The following is a 26,769-nucleotide window of genomic DNA, read 5'->3' on the forward strand; positions in this document are numbered from 1 at the left end:
GAGATTTTACATATGGACAAACTATAGCTCAGCACTCCATCTGGTATTAGATACTAAGATTTTGGCCAGGGGGGTGATGATGATGAAGAAGGCCTGGAGTTTGAACAGAGATCAGGCCCCCACCAACTCTCAGAAATTACTCAGTGGCTTTTTAAGATTTGTGCAGAATGAAACGCTATCTACAAGTCCCACCTTTTGCACATTTGAGCTTCTGCCATGAATATTACCCTCGTGTTCGATGAGGAAGAGACCCCCTCGACACACAAACGTCACACAACGCTGCTAAGTGGACAGTCTGCAGCTCCAGGGGTGCCCTGCACTGCCGCCTGTTCTAGGACTCAAAGGATTTGATATAAGAGGGTGGCTGATGAAAGGAATGATCCCAGGCAGGTTCAGAAACTGTGCTCCTTGAGGGGAAAAATGGCAATTTGGGTGCATCCAGACAACCGCATTTTTCAAAGCACATGTTTTAAGGGCAAAGAGAGTCCAGGGCAGAAAGCACAGACCCAGCAAGCAACAGATGCAAGCAGAAAACCCTCTGAAGGACAGCTAAGCAATCTAGACCAAATACTTTAATGCAGAAAGATGTTGTTTGGAGAGGAGAAGGCCACTAGAAACCCTTCGCCTTTCTTGCTCGTAGTATAAACGTTCACGAGATGGCCAAGGGAGAGCCCCTGTTCTCAGAACAGCCCCCAAGACCCCGAGACCGCATGGTCTGTGGGCACACGCACATTCTCCTCTCTGCCTTCCCCCAGGGAGCCAAACCGAGCGGCTTGAACAGCCCTCCTCAACCTCCACACTCACAGTAACTGTGACAGCAGGGAGGATTGGGTCTCCACAAAGCCTGCTTCAACCAGTGCACGGAAATATATTTATATACACACGCATATATAGTCATATCTATAGCTCTTTCCTTGTTAATAGTATTGACATGTTATTAATTAAACTGAAAAGCTCCCTATCTAATTGCTACTTTAGTTTATTAAAAGTAGGTCTTAAAATTCGAACTCCTTTTAAATATTCGCAGCAGGCGCGTGGGGCACTCTGTGGGGAGCAGTATTTCTGGCTTTTCCCTCAGTTTCCACCCTGAAAACAAACTCCCCCAGTGTAGTTCCACTGTTAGTTCACTTCTTTCTGGTTTCATTTTCCAGTTCACACGCTCTGGTACAACACCACTACAGTCAGACCAAACGCAGCTTCCTAAAAAAAATTACAGAAACAATTCTAATGCCTTTCAACTTGGTAGCATGTTATTTCTTTAAATACCTTTTAAATCACGACGTTAATACTGTGGTTTTATTATGCATTTTTTTTCTCGCCAAAGTGTATTTCCCACAGAATAAACTATAGATTAGTCACTCCACACTTGGCCGACTAATATCTCACTTTAAAAAAATCTCACACAGTTGGTCAGGTTTATGCAAAACACCTCTCTTTCAGGGGGCAGGTAGGGTTAACTGCTAGTGATACGGATTGAGGGGGGTATACCTGCAACCAGGCAGCTGGATTGCAGGGATATCCCTTAACGCGGGATTTTAGCCCTCCGTGGCTGTGCTGGACTCCGGAGCCTCCAACCTGCGCAGCTCTGCAGCATCCTGCAGCTCCTTGGAGCCTCCCCGGCTCTTCAGGAGGGAAACCCTGGGGGCCACGTGCCAAGGTCTCCTCCTGCCGACTAGCTGCAAAATGTTCCAGACACGGAGCTGGGAAGCGGTGCAGGGTCATTAGTACAGACATAGCCTGTGTTAATTAGAAACTACCCACCAGCTTCTTCTGCCCTTGCTGATATAAGCGGCAGGTTAAATGAGCTCCAAGTCCCCAAGCACTTGTATTAAAACTGTTTGTTTCAAGTGGGACGAAAGTCTTCAATTATTTAAAAAGAGATTTCTATAATCCAAGCATGCAAATATATTTGCTGTTGACTGCTCTGGGGGTGGCAGCTAAATTCATTACAATTTGTCCCCAAGTACATTCAAGTCTGTAATTGCCAGCATTTTGCTAGTTCGCCAAACTGAAAAAGTTTTTTTTTTTTTTTTTTAAATGGACTATGAAGGGATGATATTTTAAGTTTAATCCCTTGCAGGGAGAAAACTTTCAACTTTTTTTTTTTTTTCCATTTTAAAAAATTGGAGACAATCATTATTAATCCTACAGCACTTAACAGGAGCTTTGCTATTAGCTCCAAATGGCTACAGAATAGGCTCAAGGAACTCTCCAGATGGTGTGTCCCAATGAAACACAATTTCTAAGGAACAGACTGGGCTTCTGTACGGCAGAAATGAGTATTTCAAGTACATAAGCTAACCATTTACAGAGCAATTAAGCCTAATGCAACAGTAGTAGAAAAGAACTAGAAAATCTTGTTTCCTTTTTTGTATAAAAGATCAAGTTCCATGCTGTATTCTCTATATAAATACAAGAATTTATACAACCAGTGAGGATCTCCTGTTGATAGTTACCAAATGATGCTTCATCAATCCCTCTGACACTATCGTTTCTCTCTGAAGATGCAGCAGACAAGTTTTACATCCTGTCCAAACTCCTGAGCTTCCTCAAGTCACCAAAACCTCCTCCTCTGACTGAAGGCAGCAACAGTCATGTACAGTTCCTGCAAATGTTACATCTTCGCAGTTAGAACAAGCAGCATCAGACTTGACAATATGAAAATCATACCCCACAGCAGAAAATCTATGCAAACAGAACCAAAAGAGCAAAGAGCCTTTTAACATAATATAATGCTCAGTGCACTGCATCTGAGAGGTCCTCATGCCATTGGGGTGGAAAAATAACAACTTCATGTAATTTTCTGTGGCGCTAACTTACTCACACGAGAGCTGTGTGAGGAGATTTCCTGGTGGTAAGCTAAATATCTTGCTCCAGCTGAGCTCCAGCTCAACAATATACATCACTGGTAACTTTAACTTTCACAAATACTTTTTACACTGCTAATTACAAATTACCAGAACTGTCAAATGCAAGAACCTAGTACTTAGGAACACAAATGAAGAATGGAGAAACAGTAGTAAACATTAGCAATGCAACTGGTCATAGGAAGCATTAAGCAAAACGGGTTCTCTGCCATGTCCACGGTGGAATTTATCTATACATAGTATATTGTTTAAGAGTAAAACTTTTTAAAAAGTAATGCTACTATACTTCTGCTAATACTTTGTGTGTTAATCTTCCGTGGCATGTGGAAAAGGTCTCCTGCCAATCTTCCAGAAAGGAAGACTAGACGTAGTGAAAAACACGGGTAATTTTACCCTTGGAAAAAGCTGTGTACATTATCAAGGCATTACAAAATTTTCACAAAGTAGCATCACTGAGTTCAATTAAAAAGTAAAAATTGGCAGATTACGTGTTTCTATATAGAAAACACTGAAACACATAAAATAGGTCATTAGAAAAAATTATATTCTTCTTGTTTTACATTTCAGCCTGAATTTCTTGGAGAAGGAGGATTTCTATTATTTAAGCTACCAAGGCTATTTACTTTAGTCCTAGAGCAAAAAATACTGGATTGAGATAGTCCGGCAGGATCTCTTTTGGTCATGTGTTTTGGCTTTAGGTTTTACTGTCCTCACATGCACTACTTCTCTTGGGAGGAAAAAAAAAGTAGTTACACTACATACAAATATAGCAAAATAGATAAAGAAGATCTGTAGTTGCCATAACAGAAGCATTTTGATTTTGGACAAGTTTCTCCTTTAAGTTATTGCAAAAAGTGAAAGAAAGAGTGCAAGATTGCCTGGTTTCACTCAGTTTCTCAAAGGAAGGTGTTACTCATTATAAAGGTAGTATTTGTATCGTCTGGAAACAGAGGTTGCTACAACAGTTGAACACAGGAAGTGGGAACAAATCTACTAAAAATGACAGACACTAGGTATGCACTCAGCAATGTGCTGTCATTTTAAAACACGCATTTCTTCTTTCCTAATTGTAGAGCATTAACCTACACGAACACCAGTCACTTCAAAAAAAACACTGATTGCTCTGCATTCCTCTCATAGATTTTAAGGAACAGAGACTGAACATGCATGTTTGGGAGAAGTTAAAATTATGGATTTTTTTTTCTTGCCTCAGTAAACTTCATATGGCAATTTTTGACTTGATGATTTTAGTATCTTGAATCAGGCTCCAAAATTCTACTGGGGTAACTATCACCAAGTTTCCAGAAGAGAACCCCCTAACTATTTCTAGGGGGGGTGTTTACCTTTTATTCTCTATTGAAATATTAGGAGGTATGCTTTGAAAAATTTCAGCCATTAGGATTAAATAAATTCAAGTCATTAAAAATGAAACTATGCAATCCTTAATTCTAGGAGCTGGGGTTTTTACAACAGCAAGAGAAAACAAATACTTGGAAATTTACAGTCATCATGAAGCTGTAGACTGTGTTTAAAAATCTTTCTTTAGAAAAGCCACATTACTAAACACAGTAACAACCCCTGTCAAATGCATTTGGATTTGAAATCCAATACTACTCTAAGGCATGAAGTGGCATAAAACTTGCTCTCCTGGGCATCTACTAAATACAGCATAAATGATGTTTAAAATAGTCGTGTTTTTTTTTTTTCCTTCCTACTTGCGCACTTAACACCCTCCTTTCACTTGCAACAATTAAATTCTTTGGTGGTCATTTAGAAAAACTGAACTGTACAGAGACAGGCAACAAGTTGCCCTATACTGAGGTAATCTGAGAGTATCATAAGAAAGTTGCTTTACAAACCATGTGTGGACATTTTCCCTGCCTAAGAGCATCTCTCAATTTTTAAATGTACTTGGTTTAGGCCTCTGCTGCAATCACTGTTGGGCCTTAAGGATTTCGGTTCTATAGCCCAGCTTAATGCATTACATGTAGCAAGACTGAAATCTGTAGAGAGAATTTATCCTACAGTTAGGAGAGTAAAGACAGTTCTTTCATTAGCTACAACCAGGGAGATTAACTACAAAGTCTACCACACCAGCCATAGATCACAATGCTGCCACACATTCAAATGCAGTGTAGCCCGCAGAGAAACACAGATAAAAAAAGGAAATACAAGTCATGAAGGCTTGGCACTTGCCATTCGAACACCAGTAAAGGGGTCAATGTCAAGTACAAAAAAAATCCTTTCCATTCTTTGCCTGATTTTCCATTTTTTGCATATGCTTTTAATACAACAGTATGAAAATAACGTCACTTGGCAAATGGATCTGGGGGGCAAAGCCCTGAGGGGTTTGACTGAAATATAACGGTACGTAGCCTTTTACTCCAGTTGGTATAGCAGGGCAATCAGTTACGTTCACAACGCTCCCGAGCGGTCACTGTTCAACCTACAGCAGCATTATGATGGGACAGAAATAAGTCCCCTTTGCATGTTCTGTTTGTGACAGAAGAATGAGGGGAACAGTTTTTACTTTCCAAAAGTCAGTTCCTATCATGGCCATGAAGAACGGGAGGGCAAGACCAGGATACAGTACTTGACAGTGTCCCCCTTTAACTGGGGGGGAAAAAAGCTTTTGAAAAGAGAAGTGCTGCTCTACTGCCCAATAACAAACCAAACACACAGCAACATATTCTTTAACCTGTAGGAATTGACAAAGATACTTGGTAAAGTCAAGCTCCTCTTGCTGGAATGACCCAACCTAGAATCAGCAGGGAAATACCGATTCTGCACAAGTTCTTGGGTGCAGTGTGGTGCAATATCTCATCTCAACCATTTAAATAGCTTTTAGTTTCTTAATGTCTAAAGATGCAAATTATTATTTTTCTATATGTTACTACTCATGACAAATTAACCAAAAACTCATTTATGAAGCTATGTTTTGCTTAGTAAATGGTAAGTAATCCTATAAACTCTGTTCTACTGCAATTTATAAAGAAAGATGGTTTTCATTTTTTAAACTGTTTATGTTCATGAATTACTACCTTGTATGTGATTCATCTTTGCATGCATAGTGTAAAACCTTTGAGTTTGTTTTCTTTTAAATGTATATAATCTACCAGTGTAGGAGTATTGACAAGAAACAAATCGATGCCTTTGTATGTATACATAGAAAATTTTAAATTAATAGTAAATTAGTAATGAGCAAAAACTTACCCCACAAAAATCAAATTAGCTGCTACATTTTAAAACTTTTCTTATAAATAAAATGGATTTATTTTCCTTGTTAAAAAAAAATCCAATAATCTTTTAACCTTCTTTTTGAACAACAGAATAAATAAAATGATTAGTGCCTGAAAGTTCTAATATGCTACAGATGTTTAAGGTCACTAACTACATTAATGCACCATGAGAAATTCTTTATAATTTTCCATGCAGGAAGCCAATTGATATTTTTGTGAGGTACCAGTCTTTCAAAATTACTCATAAGTTAGTTACCTGATACACCTTCTGTACATAGTATATTTTAAAATCTGTACAACGTTTCATTCATATATAATGCATATAACTCGCTGAATATGGCACAAATGCTAAGTTTCCACACCCACACACCCTTTGTCATAGAACACATTCAGGTAAAACACAACACTGAAGAATAGAAAAGTGCCTGAAACTGGAAAAAAAAAAAAAAGACACTCAAGTAGAAATAAATTAAATCTCATTCAAACTTATATAAAAGTTGTTCAAGTGTTTTAAGTATCAGGCGGGTCATGCAACGGAACACCAGACAGGCCAGGCAGGCACACCATGCAGCAGAGCTCGCGTGCGTGGCGTAGCAGATCTGTCACCGCGCCGCGTGGCCGGCGAGCACGAGGGACCGGGGCACGAGGGACCGGAGCACGAGGACCCGGGCCACGAGGGACCGGGCCACGGGGACCCGGGGCATGAGGGACGCGGGCACGGCCGGTCTCAGGCGCTCGGCCCGGCGGAGGCGGCCCCGGGCCCTGCTCGCAGGCGCGAGGGCGGCCATCCCCCCGCAGGCCGTTGGCGCCGCCTCGCGCTGTGAGGAGAGGCAGGCTGCGCTGCACGTAAGCAAAGCACATCATCTCTTAGCTATATTTTGCCAGTCACCATGCACCGAACAATTCACCCAAATGTGCTTATCCAGACCGGTCAAGTTTGCACACCAAGCAAACATCTTCGTGGAACCTTTTTCTCTTTTTTTTTTTTTTTTTTGGCACAAAACCTTTGATGCTCTTGCAACACGCTCTTCACCAGACAAGAATTCAGAGATATTAGCCTGTACAAACACACCAGTGCTTCTTCTTCCAAAGAGTAAACTGCAAGGACAGCTAAGTGCCTGTAACAGCATTGCTTCTCCAGCAACCTCCCCTCTCGCTCCAGGGAAAGCACCAGTGTAATTACACATCAGACATGGGGGTGTTCTTGCCAAGCTCCTTAATTCCCTGGAGAATTCGCTTCATATGGCCCACTTTCGTTATCCCCAGGTCCTACAGAAAATTAAAAAAAAAGGAAAAAACAAAAGGAAGAAAGAAAAAGAGGAGAGCTTATTTACCAAATAAATAAAAGGACAATGATTATGATTTAGCTGTGCAACAGATATCTAGAAATGTGCTAACTACAATTGACTTAACGTCGACTGGAAAAGGTTTTGAGATTCTGGAGTGCTATCAAGTGTTTCCTAACAAGAAGCTAGCTTGCAGCATACAATGAACCTCCATATGTCCTACGGAGAGAAAATTACTTACCCGCAATAATCACAACCCAAGGCACTGCCATATCTCTCAAAAAGGCATCTTTGTCTTGACTGCTAATGTATAATGCTCTGCACAACTCCTGGAGAAAAAGAACAATCTCCCCCTCCTCTCTAACACAGCAATCAACAGCTTGGTAGGATGTGATGGATCAGAGCCTCTGTCCAGCAACGTTATCCTGATTTGTGGCCCCATGATGTCTGTTTTCAGCAATGAGCACACACATCCCCAGCTTCTCAGCTGTAATAATGTCTACAGGCATGTAGGACAACTTCCCTTCAGAGAACAATAGGTAAGGTCAAGCATTCGGTTTTCATTCTGTAAAGGTAAGTCTCCTTACATGGGTATGCTTGATCATTAGAGAGCTAAAAATAAAATTCTGAAAGACATGACAGTCACATCCTACAGGAAAATAATAAAAAAATCCCATAAATGCAAATCTTTTTATACCCCCTAGTAAGCAAGTAATGCCTTCCAAAATATTTCTAATACTGGTTTCTGAGACCCATCTCCCTGTGACTGAAAATAAACAATAGATTTTTACATCAAACCTCTTTCATCATTAATAACAGCTTTAGCAGATTTTTTCCCCCATTTTTTACTAGTCCAATGGTCGGAGAAGGATAATGGGAAACTCCTACTGTACTAATTATCTCCGATTGCACTAATAAATTTTCCTCTTGGTTCTCTGGAGCTCTGTTTCCCTTATCCGTATAAACCAGCTCTGAAAAACTCTTATTTGTAAAAAAAAAAAAAAACTTGTGTAAATAGTTTGTGATTAATAAAAATGTTTTACTGAAGTTTACTATCTATTCTTCAGAAAAAAAAATCCTTTAAATAGGAGAATTTGCCATTACAAAGGTATTAAAGGGAGAGAGTGGATGACACAGCTTGGAATAATTACTTTCCTACAGAGTAAAACATAAAGCCATATACAACATTCTTTACACACTTTGAACAAAAAGGCTGTTTCTACCTTTCCTCGTCCACAGAAATCTCAGAAAATCTGTATATTACTTGAAGGTGTTACGCATGCAATTCATCATGCAATTCTCTGAAGAAAGGATCAATAAGATGAGAATGGATTCACTGTTTTGTCATAAATGAAGCACAGCACAGATGGATTAATTTTCAGGGAGCCAGGTTTGAATTCTGGTTAGTGAAACGTGGAAAAATTCACTGTATCTTCAACAGAAAGCTAGCAATAATACAACACGTGACCATCCTTTCCAGTAGTTTGGCACAAAGTCATCAAAATTAGAGAGTTCAAGATGTCTTCATAAAAGGCCCCAACATAGGCTTTACGGACAACTTACTGCTGTTCATAAACCTATCTGAAAAGAATGTGTTTTTTTTTTCCACATCACATCAATTTAGATTTTGTTGTAGCTAATGCAACAAAATGCTCTCTTCTAAAAGCATAACACAAATTTTTATACATCAGCTCGCTTAATTTAAAACTCATCCAACAATGAGAACAAGTTTTATCATTATAGATATGAAGTTGGAGAATGTTTTTTTTCTTATTCTGAACTTAATTTCACAATGAATTAAAATATGCACAACCCAAATATCTCAGTTGCTATCTGGCAGAAATTCTACATGAGGAAAAGCTGTAGGATACTTTCCAAGCCACAAGAAGGCACACGTATTAAAGGTTAAGAACTACTAATCCTTTAAAAGAAACATTTTCCATGAGTAGAACTTCTGTTGGATTAGCAACAGAGTGGGGTATTGTTAGACCTCAAAAATCATTAAGGAAAGAATTATGTTATGAAATTTCCTGAAAACTTGGCCACTTTTTCATCAGTCTCCAAAGTCTCACCAACACTGCCCGTGTTACAGAGGTGATTCAGTTTTGTTTTCATTCTAATTAAAGTTACTGTAATTTCAGATCAAAGAGACCAAGAGCCCTACCTCAATTTTTCACTACATTCCGCCACATTTAAGAGAAAAAAAAAACATATCTGACAAAATAAAGTGTGAATGTTCATGCTTGTGTAATTTCCTCCAGAACAGTCAATCAAGATTTACCTAGAAGCTGTTGAGTGTTCTCATTTCACTATTGATGCAGAAAGGCTTTCAGAAATTCTCTCATCTTAAAGCAAAAGGTTTTGCAACAGCAGCATATCATGTATCAGTCAGAAAAGGAAGATCTCCAAAAGTGCATGCATTAGCTACACTATGAGCTTTATAATCTGGCCCTATTTTACTGAAATCAACTATCAAAAAATTGATTTCATCAAAATATGGTTTTAAAGGCAGAAGTCTAGACAGATTTTGAGCAGGAAAAGTCCCCCCACTGTCCCAGCTACAGTCTTAAAACTACAGGATCACCTCTCCTTGTGTTTTCCCTATCTCCCCATCCACTTTGCTCCTGCTCCAGCAGCTGAGGCTCAAAACATTGCAGCAGCTGAGGCTAAAAATGCACCAAAAAAGCAAAAAAAAAAAAAAAAGATCTTTGAATACTCAATAAAAATGTCCTTGAAATATCCTTGTATACTGTGTAAATATCCTTGAAACAGCTTTCAGCTACAATATATTTTGGCTATTAGACCCCTAATCCAAGGTTTGCCCAACAGATTTTGTCAAAATCTAATATTATTAAACAATTTATTTAAGTAGCCTTAACGCCTTCCAGATTAGAAATCTCCCTGATTTACACTGCCAGTGTGGAAAGACTTCAAATATGTCTGAAGTCTAACAAATCTCACCAAAAAATTTGCTATAAACCTTTTGAAAAATCCCTTCAGCAAAACGCAGAGGCAAAATTCCACAAGTCCTGGCACAGATTTTAGCTTAACTCTCACTACTCATTAAATGCTGTCAAGAGATGTGGAAACCATTTCTGCAAAAAAACCTGCATGTCCATGGAGAGCTATGGAGACAAAGTACCACGGAGCTCTATGAAACCTATTGCAGTTCTCACTACTACTAAGTTACAAGCTTGGGAACAAGCTTGTCAATGCTAAGTGACAGCATTTACCTCAGCAAAATAAGAGCCTAGTTTTCAATGAGCTTACTTATAAAACAAGGTTAATAAAGAAAAAAAAATCAGGATGAGTCCCCTCTCTCAGCTCGCTTTAATGTACAATGCTAAGGTGCCCTTAAATAACATCAGGCATAAGAGTGTGGGGAAGGGCATTAGTGAGGGGGTGGATGAACAGGTCTCTGGTTCCAGGCAGAGCCAGTTGCTACACACTAAATTAAACTAAACTAAACTAAAAGACCCACAAGCAATGCAGAAATACAACTACAGGTGACAGATTCTTCAGTCAAGGTAATGATCTACTTCAGTGATGTGGGGAAAAGGAGAGTTCATCAAAATTATTGCTACTGCCATTCATCTCTATTTTTGACCACAGAAGGAAAGGTGGGCCCAGGGGGTCCAATTAAAATGGACAACTATTTTTCCTAGTGTAGATACGAAAGGTAATGGAAGTAAATCAATCGCTTGTGCCTTTGGAGGCGGTGAATCAATGGCAAATGCTCTTAGCCTGTTAGGAAGCACAAAGCTGGTCCTTAAGGAGAGGCTGCAGACAGACCATAGCTCACAAAAGCCCTGAAGACTCATCTGCACAGCCCAATAGCCAAGCAGAGGACAAATTAACAAGGTAGCAGCTTGTGACGTGCTCCTCGTTGCCCAGGGACAACGTTACACATCTTTACAGCAATTCAGGTCACCAGCCAGAAAAGCACAGCCTGCCTGAGCCATCCTTAACTGGCTGCCTGCAGAGATCCTGCCCCGTATGCACGGAGCAGGGGGAGCGCGGATTCAACGGTGTTACACAGGGCACAACCCATCTTTGGCCAAAAGCCTGGCCGAGCTACATGCAGCACTTTAAAATATGCATACATGCTTCCAGAGGGCATTAGAGAGAGCGGATGGCAGAAGTTTGTCTCGCTGTTGGCTCTATCCAAGACCAGCCTTTAGGAATTCTGGGGCATTACCTTTGTGATGGTGTTTTATTTGCACTGATTCAGCGTTTGTCTGAGCAACAGGGATAACAAGTTGATAAATACCTTGCTGCTCATAGTTGCTTGGCTTAAGTGCTTGTCTTCTGGGCATGCAGAAAAACTGCTACCTATCTATGGCAACATGTTTAGTTAAACAATGATCTTTTTACCATTTGTTTCAATAAATATGTGATTTTGATTTTTTTTGAGAAATTCTTATTCTTCTAGCAAAACAATGCATTGTGTGATGCTAATTTTCCAATTTAACATTTTTTAATTCTTCAATGCCCATTCAGAACATGAACTTATAACATCTATTGACTGGAACACTGTGGTGGTTTTTGTGTAGAGGTTTTTGTATATTATCCTGAAAGAAAAGCCTTTACCATCCATGGAAAGAAGTTTATGTGGCCTAATACCAAAGGACACATAATAATACACAACAGCAAAATACATTATACTGACCACAGCTCCCTGTATCAGCTACATGCTAGTGTTACAGTCACACAATATAAAGCACTACCTTATAATGGCAGGATTTCAAACTGCAGGAGAAATTTGAGGAAAAATGGCGTATCTGCATGAAAGTATTGCCTCTATCTGGAGACAACTGCACTGGAGCTAGAGCAATGACTTGCACTCTAAATGTAAATGTTTGCAATTTATACAATATCTCATTTCCTATCTTATGCGCTGAGGGTAGTTGCAAACACATTATCAAGAACTCATTATCCCTGGGTTCCCGGAAAAAGTAATGTAATGAATCCCCAAAGATATAGTCTCTATTACATAAAATGGATGCACTTAAGTGATTCCTGAAAAAGACCAGCAAGCTCAGATAACAGCCTCAGACTTTTAGGTAAAATTTCTCCCTGCAAAATTTAGTTCTTATCAATCTGACCTCAGAGGAAGAATGTTTCAGACTCTGAAGCAACCAGAAAGACAAAAGAAAGTGTTTTTTGTTTTTTTTTTTTTTTTAAATCTACATAGCTAAAATCAGGCAGAGGTTTGTCACGGATGAAAAAAAATACTCAGAAAGTTTGTTTTGACACATGAACACCAATGTCACATAGGTCCAATGCTGCAATTTATTAAGCTGGATTTTCTTTTTCACACTAGCTATCCCAGTGTAGCAGTACAGTAAATCACCCTGGTGAACTTTTAGCTTTGCCTTTGCAGGACATGTATTCAAAATTCAATTTTCAAAATTATTTCTAGCAGCTTGATAAATTGATCCACACTGATCCTGTTTAATGAGTCTAGGTGAAACAATGACTTTTTAAAGTTAACATGATGTTATATTACACTGATGTCAGTTAGAAATCAAAAAAGTTTTTTCCTGCGCCTTCTGCCATAAGGTATAATGCTGTCATTCTATATCAAGTGCAAGAAAAGGAAATTTCTGATATCAAAGATATTCTGGGCTGCAAGTGCGATTCAACACTTAAGAAACTCAGGCCAGAGGACAGCGCACATTAGTTTATTGCATGTTTGCACAGTGTAAGCCAAGCTACAAGCACATAACAAGTGCAGGGAAAGAAGAAAAGTTGGTTGTTGTTTTGTCAAAGAAAATGGTCAATAGCAGAAAAGTAGCACAAAGGAAATACCTTAAGATCTCGCCTTTCCAGATGTAAAAGCTCTGAGCCTCGGATGTCATGGCTGATGAAGATTTCTTTGTACTCTCCCAAACTGAGCAGATCCAGCCAAGCAGCAACTTCATCTGTGCCCCATTTTTGAACTACCAAAGTTAAGAGCAAAACCCCCTTAATTTCTACATGCTCAAATGCATTACAAGCAAAGGTTAGGCCAAAGAGAGTGGAAAACAGAGTAGAATTGCCGTGCTAGCAAAGGGAAAGGTTAGAGGTGTCATTTCCACAAAAACTGACAATTTCCTTTTCACATGCAGGTTTCAGGTTAGCAGTTAACATGAGAAAGTATCTAAACAAAGTTGGGGTTCTTTGCTTTGCAGCCATGCTTTCAGCTTTATTCCAGTTTCTTCAATAAAGCCTTTTAAATCTCATGTCCCACAGATTCACATTAAAACATCTCAGGGTCAGTGACGCAAAAGCTCAAGTTGTCCCTCTTTATACTGATAATTTATTGGTTGTCATCCAGCAGGAGGAGAAGCCTTCAAAAGCTTATTAACATGTAAAATTAATAGATAAGCTACACCTCAGACATAGCAATGGCAGCAAGCAAGTCCATTTTTAATTTAAATTTTCTAATATTCTTAATGAAATATATTCTTTAAGCCACTGTGTTACACGGGCCATTAGTAAGCTCTCTGTGAAACATTGTTCTCTAAGGTTAGTTGCCCACATCAGTCCAAGTAAGATCACGTTTTTTGAAAGACATTAGAGTTATGCTATCAGTTGCTACAGTTCTGCAACTCCATCCAATGCTGGCTAGATTCACAATGAAGTGAAATCTGAAGTCTGATCTGAAACCTAACCAACAACTGCAAGATGTTGCAGATTTCTACCTACTTCCCATTGAAAAGAACGAGATGTAGAAACAGTTTTAGGACCATCTGACCACTGATTAACTCTTGGATGTAAGATTAAGGAAGTAAGTTCACAGAAAACAGTGGGAAGAGAGGAGAGTGGAGTTTGTTCAAGTTCTACTAATTAAGAAATCGGTATTGGCTATTGTGGCTTTTCATTTGAACTTACTAACCCTAAAACCCATCTGCAATTTAAGAATAGCTGGTTAATTAAACCAGCGTGATAAAAGCTGTTGAACAGCTTCTCAAACTAACTGAAAAACGTGAGTTGGACCTTCCCAGGGAAACAGTGTGTTTACCTATAGCTTGTGTTGCTCTGAGTTAATTAAGTTTAACCACCAACTAAGACCCAGGTCCTGCTTCCTAACGAAACAGTAATTATATAAATCTTTGCTATATATATATATATGTCTGTATATATATATATAAAATTTGGTCTTGGGGTTCTGCTGAGTCATGCTTTCCAAATGCACTGAAATAAATTTTCCTCCTAATGAAGACATCATCTTTGACAGGTTGGAATGTTACTCGTAGGCAGAGTACATACATTGTTTCAGGTCTTACAAACACATAAAATCACATTTTCCCCAAATGCTATTTTGCTTGCAATGTCAGAACACATACCAGGCTGAGGGCTGGTCTTATGCTTCTGGACTTTTTCTTTTTTAAACTTTGGCACTATGCGAAACACTGTACTTCTGTTGTTCCTCTTAGCATAATCCAGAGGAGGATCCTACATGGAAGGACAGACACAGTGACCTTTAGTTAACTGAAAGCAACAAGGTTAAATTCAACAAACAAAAAAACCCCGAAGAGCTAAATCCTGTTATACTTCTTTGCAGAAGAAAAATTTGGACTTAGTCTTTCAGATTAACTACGGATTACTTTCTCATTTGTTTCTTTTACTAAATAACCACTAAATAGCTTTAAATTCATAAAAGGAAGAGAAAAAGCCCTAAGTTTAAAAAGCTTGCTCACAGCAGACAGAAGGATCCAGCATCATTACTGAAATTGCCTGTCCACATTAGGAAGGATTTTAATCTACTTTCACCTATTAAAAGAAAATTAAGTTCAGTTAGAAACAGGAAGTATTAATCAGACTCACCTCATCATCATTTGGTTGAAAAACATAATAAAGCCAAGGAATCTCAGCAAGTTTTCTCAACTCTGTTTCAACACTGTGCAAAGCATCAGACAACAGCTCTTCATGGGGAGCTTCTAACTGCTGTTTATACAGAAGTAGAAAAATAACATTAGTAGTATTGTTAACCTCTAACATTTAACCTGGAGGTGTTGTTACCACAGAAGGATGCTTACTTTGCAGTGAAAGTAAACAAATGCTGAAAACAACTATTCTTACCAAGGTAAATCTTCCTTTGAAGATGCATCATACTGCTCTGATACTACATTTAGCCTGGTCCCAACCACAACAGGATGCATGACCCAGCTGTGACTTTGGGTGCAGACCAGTTGGACCTCGCTGTCAGTCACTGGCATCTGTCATCACACTCCTGACTCTTCATGTTAGCAAAAGTTATCTGGTAACATTGCTACTAGAACACAGCTTTAGAAATGGGAACTTCCAGGACGAAAGAGAGAGAAAAGAAATCACTAAGAGAACAGCAGTGTGGGAAATCTTTGTGTGAAAAGCAGTGTAAAAAACTTGGGAAGATGGTAATATGATGAAACCCAAGCTACATTTGCAGATTTCTTCCTATATGGATAGCTCTTTGCTCGTCAAGGAATAAGATGTAGATCTTGTGCCTCACCTAAGATGCTCAGTTCCCAAAGACCTCTGAATGATACAGTGTCTGTGCTACCTCTTCTGAATAGTGGTAGCACTTGCTGCCAGTGGGAGCATTGGGGACAAGGTCTGAAGCAGGGCAGCCCCAGAGGTGAGAGCCCTCAGAGAAGGGCAAAGAGGAAAAGAAAGTGGCAGTAATGCAAAAAAACTTGAGCTTTGCTGACCCTTTGCTTCACCCATGTGAATTTGGCTCCGTCAATGTTTTGGGAAACTCATGGTGGTGCCTTAAAAGCCTGGTCTGAAAACTGTGCTCTGTAGCTGCAGTGAGAATCGAAGGTGTGAAGAAGGGGACAGGCAGGCAGCTGATGCCCAGGAAAGCAGCTTGGGGCTCGTCTGGGGTTGCTGAAACACCACTTCGAGGCAAACCATTGAATCCCAGAACAAGTTGTGCAGAACCAACAATAAGGCAATCTGAACACCCATTTAAGGAATATAGTTCTAAAATGGAGTTGTAAGAGAATCTTCAATTTTAGTGCTGGACAAAGATTTTGATTCTGTTGGGTGGGTTTTGGTGATAAAGATTCAATAGTTTGCATTTAATAACGTTTTTCAGAGGAGAGACCAACTTTAGGAAAATTTGCTATTAGCATAGTAATATTAGAAACATAAACTCTCCCTTGCCAGAGCATTCATTTAGGGTAATTTGTCCTTCTTGCACATCTGGGAAAGGTGTCCTATTTGCAAAATGAAAATTACCACTATGAATGTTGGACACTGAAAGTAAAGATTTTCTTCAGTTCTTTCTCACTTCTCCCTTAATACACTGAAGTTGGAGTTTCCAACAGTGAAACTGTTTCTCAGTGAAAAGTCTTTTAAAAAAGAAAAAAAATGAAATGATGCATTTGGAAAATGCCTAGACAAAACATAGTACACTCTCTCTTTTTTCAATACTGCTTTCCAGCCATAACTATCTGGGATGTTATGGCTGGAATGTCAGAGATGAGCTTCATGGTGCCATCTAATTGTGTCGCTAAAAACGGCCTTTACAGCTAAGTCACCACTTGATGTCAGTTAGCTGTTAATCATATCTTACTGGAGGCTGCAGAAACCACAGTTCCTTGTTACATATATTTGAATTTCTTTCATCTGCATCAGAAGCAAAAATGGAAAGATGGAAACAGCATCCAGGGCAAAGGCTTACCAAGCAGCATATGCAATGAAGGCATCAACTTACAACCAACAGGATGTTTGGTTACAGAAGAGAAGGGGGAGAGGGAATTGAAAAGGAAAAAAAAAAGATTAAAGAAAGACAGGAAGATTTTTTTAAAATGAATGGTTTTCTCTGGCAGGGGAGAGAAGTAATTTGGATAACAACATATGCTGGCAGCAGCTGATAGACCAAGGAACACCTTACATTTCATATCTCTCTATTTTCATACACTGACGGACTGACATGCATGTAGTTTAATTGTTTTATAAAATACATGCCCATAAAGCTACCAGGGTGCCTTGTTTCTGTGACTTTAAAACACAGTTCTAAAAAAGCACAATATCAAACTAGTTTAATGAGCTCTGGATAATACCTAGATAGCTTCTAACAAACTTGTTATTAAAAAAATGAGTTTTATGCAGACTCATGAAGACATCTGCACAGACTATAATGAGAAACAGAAGAAAGATATGTAAGAATTAGAAACGCAAAATAAATCAAATTAGGCTTTGGAGTCTAATTAAGGGACCAATTCAGCAAGTTTGTAACTGGTTGTAGAAAAGGTTAAGTTTTCAGTTGGAAGATTTTCATAACAACATTATATTCTAGACTGCCTTGATAAGTCATTTGTGTCCTAGTATTGCATCACCACCTCAAACCTTTTCTTCTAATTCTTCTTTCCAAGTTATTTTAACATTAAAACATGTTTCTCTATTGATTCCTCATTAAGCCTGAAATGAGAGATTAGTAATTGCAATCTAAAAAGAAAAGCGGATATTTTCCCTTTTTCTTGGATAAAATCATCTAATGAATAACATTCCCTTTAAAATTTTCATAAAACATATCATATGAGCCCAACCTGTGACTACTTGTAGAGCTTAAGCAGTCATACAGACTTCAGACCATACTAAGTTTTGGTTACTCTGGGATGGGCTCCTATCTGTCAGTGCTGTAGAAAGGTACCTGAACCAACACCTTAAGTTTCACTCAACTGAAAATGATTCCTTAGATACTAATTTGTAATTATAACACTCAAACCAACAGTAAGTTACTAATATGTTTGCCTCTGAATCCAAAGAAAATGTAACTGTTCCTACTGAGGATTTTTTAATATCAAAACTGGACCAGCATAGAAAACCTTACATCTTTCTTGTCTTCACAATGTCACATGTAGGGATTTCTGGATACATAGTGGAACATCAAATGCTCCCTTAAATTCTAAACCTCCTGAAGACATTTATCTTTAAGATAGGCCTCCAAGACAGGTCTTGGTGAAACCTGCAGGCTTACTTATTTCTTTCCATGGGCCATTAAAAAGAAGAGCCCACGCAACCAGGTCTCAGACATCTGAAGAAGTGAGGTGAGATGGTTGCCAACCTAAGACAACAATTCATAACTCACTCCAAGCTACAAATGCAACGTAATAACTTCCAATTTGCCTTACAGAACTGCGATAACATGTCAGAAATTCTGTGCTAATCTATTAAATCAGCAGTGTGTGCAAAGAATAAATCACTTCTAGCATCAGTGAAGGAATAAAAACAAGTATCGTGTCACCTTACCAAAGGAACTCTTCCTACTAGCAGAGATTCAGTTTCGTTATGCAGTGCCTTCACGTTGACAGCTATCTCCATGGCAGTGTTTCTGGTAAGACTCTGGGGAAGAAGGATTAACAGTCATTGGAAGGAATGCACACTGGAATAGGAAAAACACTCTGGGCTTATAGTACATGGCAGAAGAACCCTCTAAGCACCCTCTCCTAAGAGAAATACGTAAATTTAGCTCTATATTGACAAACCAATCCATGCAAAGAAAAGACAACCACCATAAAGCACCATTCACAAGCCAAAATCCATATTCATTAAGAAACGTAGAATTGATTGTGTGTGAGGATATCTCACCTACTTACCTGGGGACATAAATCCCTCTTTTAGTCTTTTGCAGCACTACAATTGGGAAAGGAGAACGTGCTGCTTACTGTCTTTTCTTCAATCTTTGTTTACTATAACCTGGTAAGATCCTGAAGACCATGTGACCAAGACAAACCCTCAATATTTATGGTTGGCAGCAGAAGTGCTCTAGGCCTCACTTAATAAAACTGCCTCTCTGAGCTGTTCATGTTATCGTCAGCAGAACTAAACTGCTAGATGTATTTTAAGAAGAAACGGTTAGTTACCCATAATGATGAACAACTAGGTAAACTTAGGTTAAATAAAACTATACAGACGGACTCTGCAAGTAGTTATAAAGTAGACTTTACCTATTGTTTTTGCTCTTTCCTGACCTGAGTCTGGTTCACTCATACTCAGAGCTACATCAGCATACTGCACTTAATTTAATAAGCACTAGTGCATCACTTTAGGATGAGCATCCCATGCTGTGTGGTCCTTCCACTGCAGACAGAGCAAATTCTTGATTGCTCAAATGTGTCTGAGATGACACACATACTATTACCACATCCCAACACAAACTCTTTGGAGTATTTCCCTTTGGGCTGTGTGCTCCTTGCTTAACAAAAATCAGAAATTTTGTATTTTCATTGGTGTTCATGTCCCACTCCAACCTCCAGCCTTAGGGGACATGGAGTGAATGCAGGAAGTGCATCTTTTGCCTTCTCAGACATCACACTGCCCAAGATGAAGAGAAGACTCTTGGACCTCTTCAGTACAAAGGCAGTTCTCCTAACTCCCATTCCTGGTATAATTAATAATTATAATAATAATTAATCATTAATAATAATCAGAATTACGGAGCATAATCTCTGTCAAATTCATCAGCTACAAGGTATTTTCATAAGCATCTGAAAAACTGAGACTTCTTGCTGCTACATCTTCAGAACTGGAAGAACCTTTCCCTTTACCCCCACCTTCAATTAAGCCGCAAAAAAATGGGGAAGATACAGCAACCATCCATGCATGAAGCAGAGTGACTTAAACTTGAGCATGGGTACGCGTATTTGGGAGTTTTGGTTATCAAAAACTTCAAGAACTTTCCTCATATTTGGTGTAATTTGATGTTCTGGGAGTACAGAATAGCTTCTGTTTCACAACCTTAGGCAAGCAGATGGTACAGTTTATTTACTTATAAGGAAATCTCTGTTATTCCTTTACCTCAGGAAACCTTGGGTTGGCTTTATTTAATGCATGTGAACATGCATTGACAGCATGAGCAAGCTCCTGTTCCAAGAGGCTGTGTACTTTTGCCGCTTCACAGATTCTACAAAAATATGAAAAAGAGAAAGATAGATCTTCTTGTATTTACAGAGCAGTTCTTAAAGTATATACCATCCAATGAGAAAATATACAAAAATGTATTTCACAAAACACTCTGATGAGTCCTAACTATAGTTCCTTATAACAAAAGTTCAAATACAAGAATCTCTTTTAGCAACAGAGCACCTCATATAAATGATATTCATAATACAGAAGATTTATTACTGTTATGAAATACCAAGACAGATTTATTTCTCTTAAAGCAAAATTGCCATACAAGAACTTTACCAAAAATGTGGGGCTATTAATTCATGTAAACATCAATGGAAAGCTCTACTTTATTAAGATAACCTACACAAAGTTATCTAATAGAAAATAGAAAATAGAAAAATTACACCTGCTACACACAGCATATTATGAAAAAGTTCAAGAATTCCTTCAGAAACATCATTAAAATTGGCTGCAACAGTCTGAGATTATGAGAGATGTAATTCTAAATAGACCTTTAGAACAGTAAAGTTTTTAAGGCGTCTTGGCTAAACATCATTTTGGGTAAATTATAACATAAATCACTCTTCCTTGCTTACTTAAGCCAATACCACAGAATAAAGAAAATACATAGTTCTTCGATTCCTCTCTTATATTGCTACTAAACGTGCATTCCAATAATTAATTTGGAGGTTTAAGATAATTTGTCATGTTGATGAACTGAATAGAAGCTTTAGAAAATATCTTGATTTATTAAAAAAAAAAAAACCTTGCATTTCAGGGAGAATTTTGTTCTTGAAGGAAACAAGGTCACGGGATCAGTTTTGTAGCAGCAGCTCAGTACCATCTCAACAAATGGAAATTAATGAGGTGTCCAGGGCTAAAGAGATGTTAGGATTTTGAAAGCTAGTAAACAAATACAAACAACAAGTGACTGGCTGAACAGGAACAAAGTGTTTATCTGGCAGCGTGAGCTTCTTGAATGTTGGTGTTGTAATTAGCTCTGCAATCTTTTAAGAAAACTTTAAGGGTCAGTGAAAAGCGCTCATCATTTTTGTTCTCAATGTGAATTACAAGCCCTTAGGGAGAAATAAAAAAGGAAGAAGAAGCAGTGCTGGTGAAACAGTGAAGTTAACAGCAGAAAAGACTTGGCAGGTCAGATCTGGAATAGCAGAATATTTCAAATATTCAGGAGAAAACAACAACAACGACAAAACCAAGTAGCATCAAACACCTGAGATTCATCTGTTATGAGGAGCCATCAGCGCCGTGGATGCCTAGACCTGACCTAGTCATCAGGATTCCCATTATAACCAATGGAGAGAAATAGATGATTCTAGCATACAGGCTCCTCTTGTAAAGGGCACAGCTAAAAGGGATCAAATGCACAGGGACTCTAGATATATCTAGAAATATGAATGACTATATGGGTGATTTGGCAGTACTAGATCATACGAATACCTCTATAGCGTAGACTTACAAAGCTGACCTCTAACGTCTTCTCTTCTTGAATGTATTTTTGTTTTTGTATAAAGTGAGGCATTTCAAGCAAAAACCTCTCTCAAAAAAGAAAATCTGCTTTTCTGTTTCCATTACTCCTTCAAAAAGTCAGCTTTTACTAGAAAAAAAATCAGAACAGCTACACACATAAACGAGTCGTGCCTTAAAAATCCCAAATCTCACCAAATCAAAAAATAGAGTGGAGCATTAATCAGAAGACAGGGAAAAATATACCCTTCTATGGCTATATGAGCATTTCTATGAATAATTCAGTCTTCGTGTACAGGTTGCCAACACAACCTTATTAATTTTACTGTACCTGGTAATAAGCTCTTCTGCAGCTTGTGAGCACAGCTGGATCTGTGCAACTTCCTCTTCTGTAGCCAACTCAACAGCTTGCTGAGGGTACAAGGGAGATCGAATGACAGGTTTGCAGGAATCATACTTCTGCTTGTCTTCCCAAGACTTCAGGGTGTTTTCAAAAGCCTAGTCAAAATGAGTGATATGTTCAGTTCACAGCACTTGCAGTATTTACTTATATATATGTGTGTGTACACATATATGCATATAAAAGCATGCGGAAGGGCACATGATGTTACATATATAATACAAGCTCTATGTATAATGAAATGGCATTTCTTTTTTTTAAGGTTAAGAGAGAGAATAAGTCACTTCTGAAAGCTGACTCTTTCCTTTTATCTTTACCTTTTCAAAACTATACGACCACAAAGACATTACTATAGAAATATTTTGCAAGGATAGGAAGTTCCAAATCTGAAAGCACTAAAAGGGTCAAACCTAAAAAAACGCGTTTAAAATTTTTTTAAAAAGGGTAACAAATTTAATAAACAAGTCATGCAAATGCTATTAATTCCAGAGTAAATTAAACAGCCAGTTAGAGACAGAGAACTGAGGGACAGTTAAGCCTTTTATGGCATAGCCCTAGGAAAACATGACCTCTGCAGCAACCCTGTGATGAGATTCTGCTTGTGTGTCTGATTTCTGAGACTGTGTCATCGGGAAAAGGGAAGACTAGCAGGCCAGAGACAGGGGGTAGAAATTTGCAAATACGTATTCTGAAAAGTGGAGATTTTGTAACTTTGGAGTTGTGCTAAAATCTTCCATATGTGACTAGGCATACACAGACACACAGCGTACTGCAGGGAAATCAAAAAAAAAAACTATCCAATTTTGACTGTTCTCCATCTTCGCATAGTAATAACAATATAGGAATATCATTAATCAAACACATAAAAGTTAACAAAGGCCTGAGTCGTTTATATAAATTGAACAATTCTCTGCTAGACTTATTATATAAATTATATAACTATCAATAATTATATGAATTATATAAAGTCATGAAACTGAAAGCTCTATTATAAGCTCTTTTATAAAACTGAAAACTCTGCTATAAGCTCTAATTATGTCTTTTATAATTTTATAAGCTCTGTTTCTTCACATTATGATTGAACCAAATTACTATAGAAAGCAACAATAATCAAGGTATCTCACAACACAGGTTCTGCAACATACTCTGTCTCGTGTCAGCATCTGAGCTCTGTTTTTATGTATAATTTTAATAACACCGGGGGGCTGGATCCATGCCTCTCCATCGACTTGCACTGGAACCCCTTCATCGCCAAGTATGGTGATCTTTACTGACCGACACTGGAGAAGAACAAACATGTTATTTTACAGAGCAATAAATACTAATGAAACTGACAGTCCACCTGAAATATGTTGATTACTAGGAGCCGTGGCTTCCCTCCAGGTTTGTCTCAAGGCTGAAGCACTTTTATAGTTCATTCGTCACACAAGACAACTTGTTAGCTGCTAAAATTAAAATAATGTCAATGCTTTATTAATGCATAGCGCAGCGGCCATCTAGAGCACTGCTACTCTCCAGCATCCCAAGCTGCTGCCAACTATGTCACATGCTTTCAAATGAGAAACGAACCTGTGCTATCCTGTGGTGCTGCAGTTTGATGACTCTGGAAACTGCCATCTGCATGCTGCCAAATACGGCGACAACTTCTAAGATTTTATCATCAAATGATGGGGCTCCAAATATCTGAAAGAAAAAAAAAATGCGCTTTTGATGGTAAACCTATTGCTTAGCTCACATGTTAAATGAGACATGAATTCAATCTTCTTTCTTGTAGGCTCAACTCTGGAATAACTTTTGACACTTAAATAATTTATTTACTGTTGAAAAATTATACTGTCACAGGTCTCAATGACTCAAGGGTACTCATAGGTCCTAAGACTCAAAGGTTATAGGATTCTATGGACCGTAGATAAATGTTACCTTAAAAGCATAATAGCATTTCAAATATCCAGATGACCAGGTTAGTACCTTTAGAGGACACATTTCAGCATGAGGACTAGGATATGTTTTTCAGCATAAGATGGAAGGACTATTCAAATTCGCACTTTGCCAAAGCACTTAATAAGTAAGAGGTTCTTAAAGTTCAGTAATGTTGCCTTTCTTGACTTAGAGATGTTTCTCTTCCTATATTTTAGTTCTCTGGAAACCAACCTCAGAGTCCACAGTCTGCATTATTAAATGCTGCTTTACTACTGAAGAGAATTTTGCTTGCACTGCATCAAGTTATCTGCAGTAAACGCGAGAATTGCTTTTGTCGAGAACAAAAGTCCCGATCTAGCGGAGACTTTGGATTTCTCTGAGCTCATACAAAGCACACGACATGCCATTGCCACCTGGTGTCCTGCAGGGGAATTTAGCCATGCCCCAGGGAAGCCTTGGTCAGCAGCTGACTGGCCCAAGGGCCCAGCAGGAGATACTGTAAGCCCTAAGGTCACCTGAAGCTTGACCATTTCATCCTGATAGGGAAGAGAGAGCAATGAGGGAGCATAATCAGCAGGAGGAGTCACTCCAGTAGGAGTATAAAAGAGTAGAGGTGCTCCAGCTACCTCCAAGGACACCAGGGAGTGTCCACGAAGGGTGTCCAAAAGCTGCAACTTGTCAGGGCCTGTACAGGAACACCCTGAGAGAGGATTTCATGGGGATGAAGAAGAGGGAGTGCATGTAAGCAGACAGGATGAAGAAGAGGGTGAGGATCTTTGGTCCTCACTACCCTTCCAGCCAGCAGGAATCCTAAAACCCAGTTTCATAAGTGAAAATATTTCCCTCCTTCCCTAGTGCATCTCATTGTGGTCATGTTTTTAGGCTGCTTTTTGAGACCAGAAAAGCGTGCTTAAACAAGCCCAGCTCAACTCAGTCAGCATGGGGCTATCCCACTTAGCTCACTGATAATATCTCAGAGAGAGTTGCAGGCAACAACTTTCTTCTGTCCAGATAAGCAGAACTAGCAGCATTTCAGGCTGTCATCATCTCTGATGATCAACCACTCAAGAGTACACTCAAACAGTGAGCTTTGCACCTGACTTTGTCCAGAACTAACATGTCATGCTTCTGGCACACCCGATCACCAGAAGACTAAGAGCATCCGTACTCCAAGGAATCACTCCAAGGAATTCAGGCTTGCTGTATATCACTACGACAGCTAGGACATATCTTCTCTTTCTGTGAGGGGGCCCAGGGAGAAAAATAAACACCTGAATGGGAGTTGGGCAGACACAAGAGATGCAAGAGATTCAAGCTGTGAATGCGAACACGGAGAATATCAAAATGTTAGATATTCCTAGCCAAATATAAACATAGCTGCCATGCTCTGACATATTATAACAATAAGAAAAGGACATCAAGACTTGTTTACATTTTTTGTGTGGTATGTGTATATATACATATAAGCACACACATATATAACAGATATATCTGTATCTTTACAAAGACAGAAAAAATACAAGAAAACAAAAGCATTTTGGTGACAGATATCCTGGATAATCTACATGAGAACCACAATCTAATTTGAAGGAGAGTTCTGAGTTTAATAATGAGTTTAATGAGTTATTCCATGTTAGCCGACATGGAATCTGTTGCCGGCTCTGCTCATAAGGTCACTTTTCTTTAGCGCTACTCACATCATCTTCTTTGGTTCCACCCCAGAAGTTGGTCCCACCGGCGTAGCTGGGAATGTTTAGCACAGCTATACCCTGCAGACTTGGAAGGGGGATGTACTGTCCGTCACACTGTAATGGATAAAGTTCAGTCAGTGCAGAGGAGTGCAGCAAAAGTAATCAACCATTTTTAATATCTGCAGCTTCGGCGGAGCCAGCAGGGGAGAACAGAGTCATTAAGAGGTTGGCACAAGCTCATTCCACCCACACTGTGAGGCAGCTCTGATACAAACCTCTTCTTCTCAAGCTCAGCACCAATTTTTATAGAGATGACAAAACACTAGTACTTAGAGCAGAAGTGTTACACATCTCTTCAGAGACACATTTTCACATCCCTGATTGTGAAATTTCTCACACACTATCTAACATGAATTAGGATTTTTTTTTGCAATGAGAAAAGCTGTATCACTGAGTTTAAACAGTAGGATGACCATGGACATTATAATTGGACTCCCATCCTATAGTTGCATTCCCAGAATTGAAATGCGCTTGTTACTCGGATAAGTCTATCAATTGGGGAAAAAAAAAAAAAACAATAATAATAAAAAACCCCACTAAAGCCAAGAATGTTTCTGGCACAGTCAAAAACATGAAGTTAAATATGTACTTTGTTAGCATTTGTATACTAGGCTTCATGTAAAAATAATTCACTCTCATCCCAAAAGAACAAAAGCAAATCTAGAACAAAAGCCACAGTTGTTACTCAGGTTATGGCTGGAAGTTGCTGATTTTGCAGACAAGAGGTAGGTCCTATGTCCTCTTGTCCTTTAGTCCCTCTTTGATCCTCCAAAAAACACAAGCAACTTCAAGTGCTACTGAGCATGATCACCTAATAGCCATATTTACAAACACATTGTATGTACATACACATATGTCACTATACATACATACCATGTAAAAAACATTTTGGTAATGCGGAGCAGAAAGAGTTGCAAGATATTTTCAGAAACGTACTCAATATTCTGATTTTTTATC

General features: G+C 38.8%; 1 protein-coding gene and 1 long non-coding RNA gene across 3 annotated transcripts in view; one reads left to right on the top strand and one right to left on the bottom strand.

The window, feature by feature from the left end:
- Positions 1–4,874: 4,874 nt before the first annotated feature.
- On the top strand, positions 4,875–5,107 carry LOC148593434 (uncharacterized). The gene is made up of 2 exons (XR_015913721.1): positions 4,875–4,911; positions 4,971–5,107. It is a non-coding gene; the product is annotated as an uncharacterized LOC148593434 (long non-coding RNA).
- Positions 5,108–7,087: 1,980 nt separating this feature from the next.
- The window catches only part of DGKH (diacylglycerol kinase eta), a 141,741-nt gene continuing 122,059 nt past the window's right edge, over positions 7,088–26,769 (bottom strand). Inside the window, exons 21-30 of one of the 2 annotated variants that reach the window (XM_088530944.1) lie at positions 25,759–25,866; positions 23,711–23,824; positions 23,287–23,421; positions 22,073–22,239; positions 20,164–20,269; positions 18,616–18,708; positions 15,205–15,324; positions 14,724–14,832; positions 13,204–13,334; positions 7,088–7,375 (exon numbers count right to left, since the gene is read on the bottom strand). In XM_088530944.1, coding sequence (XP_088387070.1) covers positions 7,286–7,375; positions 13,204–13,334; positions 14,724–14,832; positions 15,205–15,324; positions 18,616–18,708; positions 20,164–20,269; positions 22,073–22,239; positions 23,287–23,421; positions 23,711–23,824; positions 25,759–25,866 — 1,173 coding nt within the window. In that variant the 3' untranslated portion in view covers positions 7,088–7,285. The remainder of the gene's footprint in view (positions 7,376–13,203; positions 13,335–14,723; positions 14,833–15,204; positions 15,325–18,615; positions 18,709–20,163; positions 20,270–22,072; positions 22,240–23,286; positions 23,422–23,710; positions 23,825–25,758; positions 25,867–26,769) is intronic. The other variant, XM_088530945.1, reaches the window with a different exon arrangement.

Source organism: Tinamus guttatus, unplaced genomic scaffold (genome assembly GCF_059628265.1).
Source record: "Tinamus guttatus ecotype Peru unplaced genomic scaffold, ASM5962826v1 Tinamus_guttatus_pri_ptg000394l, whole genome shotgun sequence".
NCBI classification, from domain to species: Eukaryota; Metazoa; Chordata; class Aves; order Tinamiformes; family Tinamidae; genus Tinamus; species Tinamus guttatus.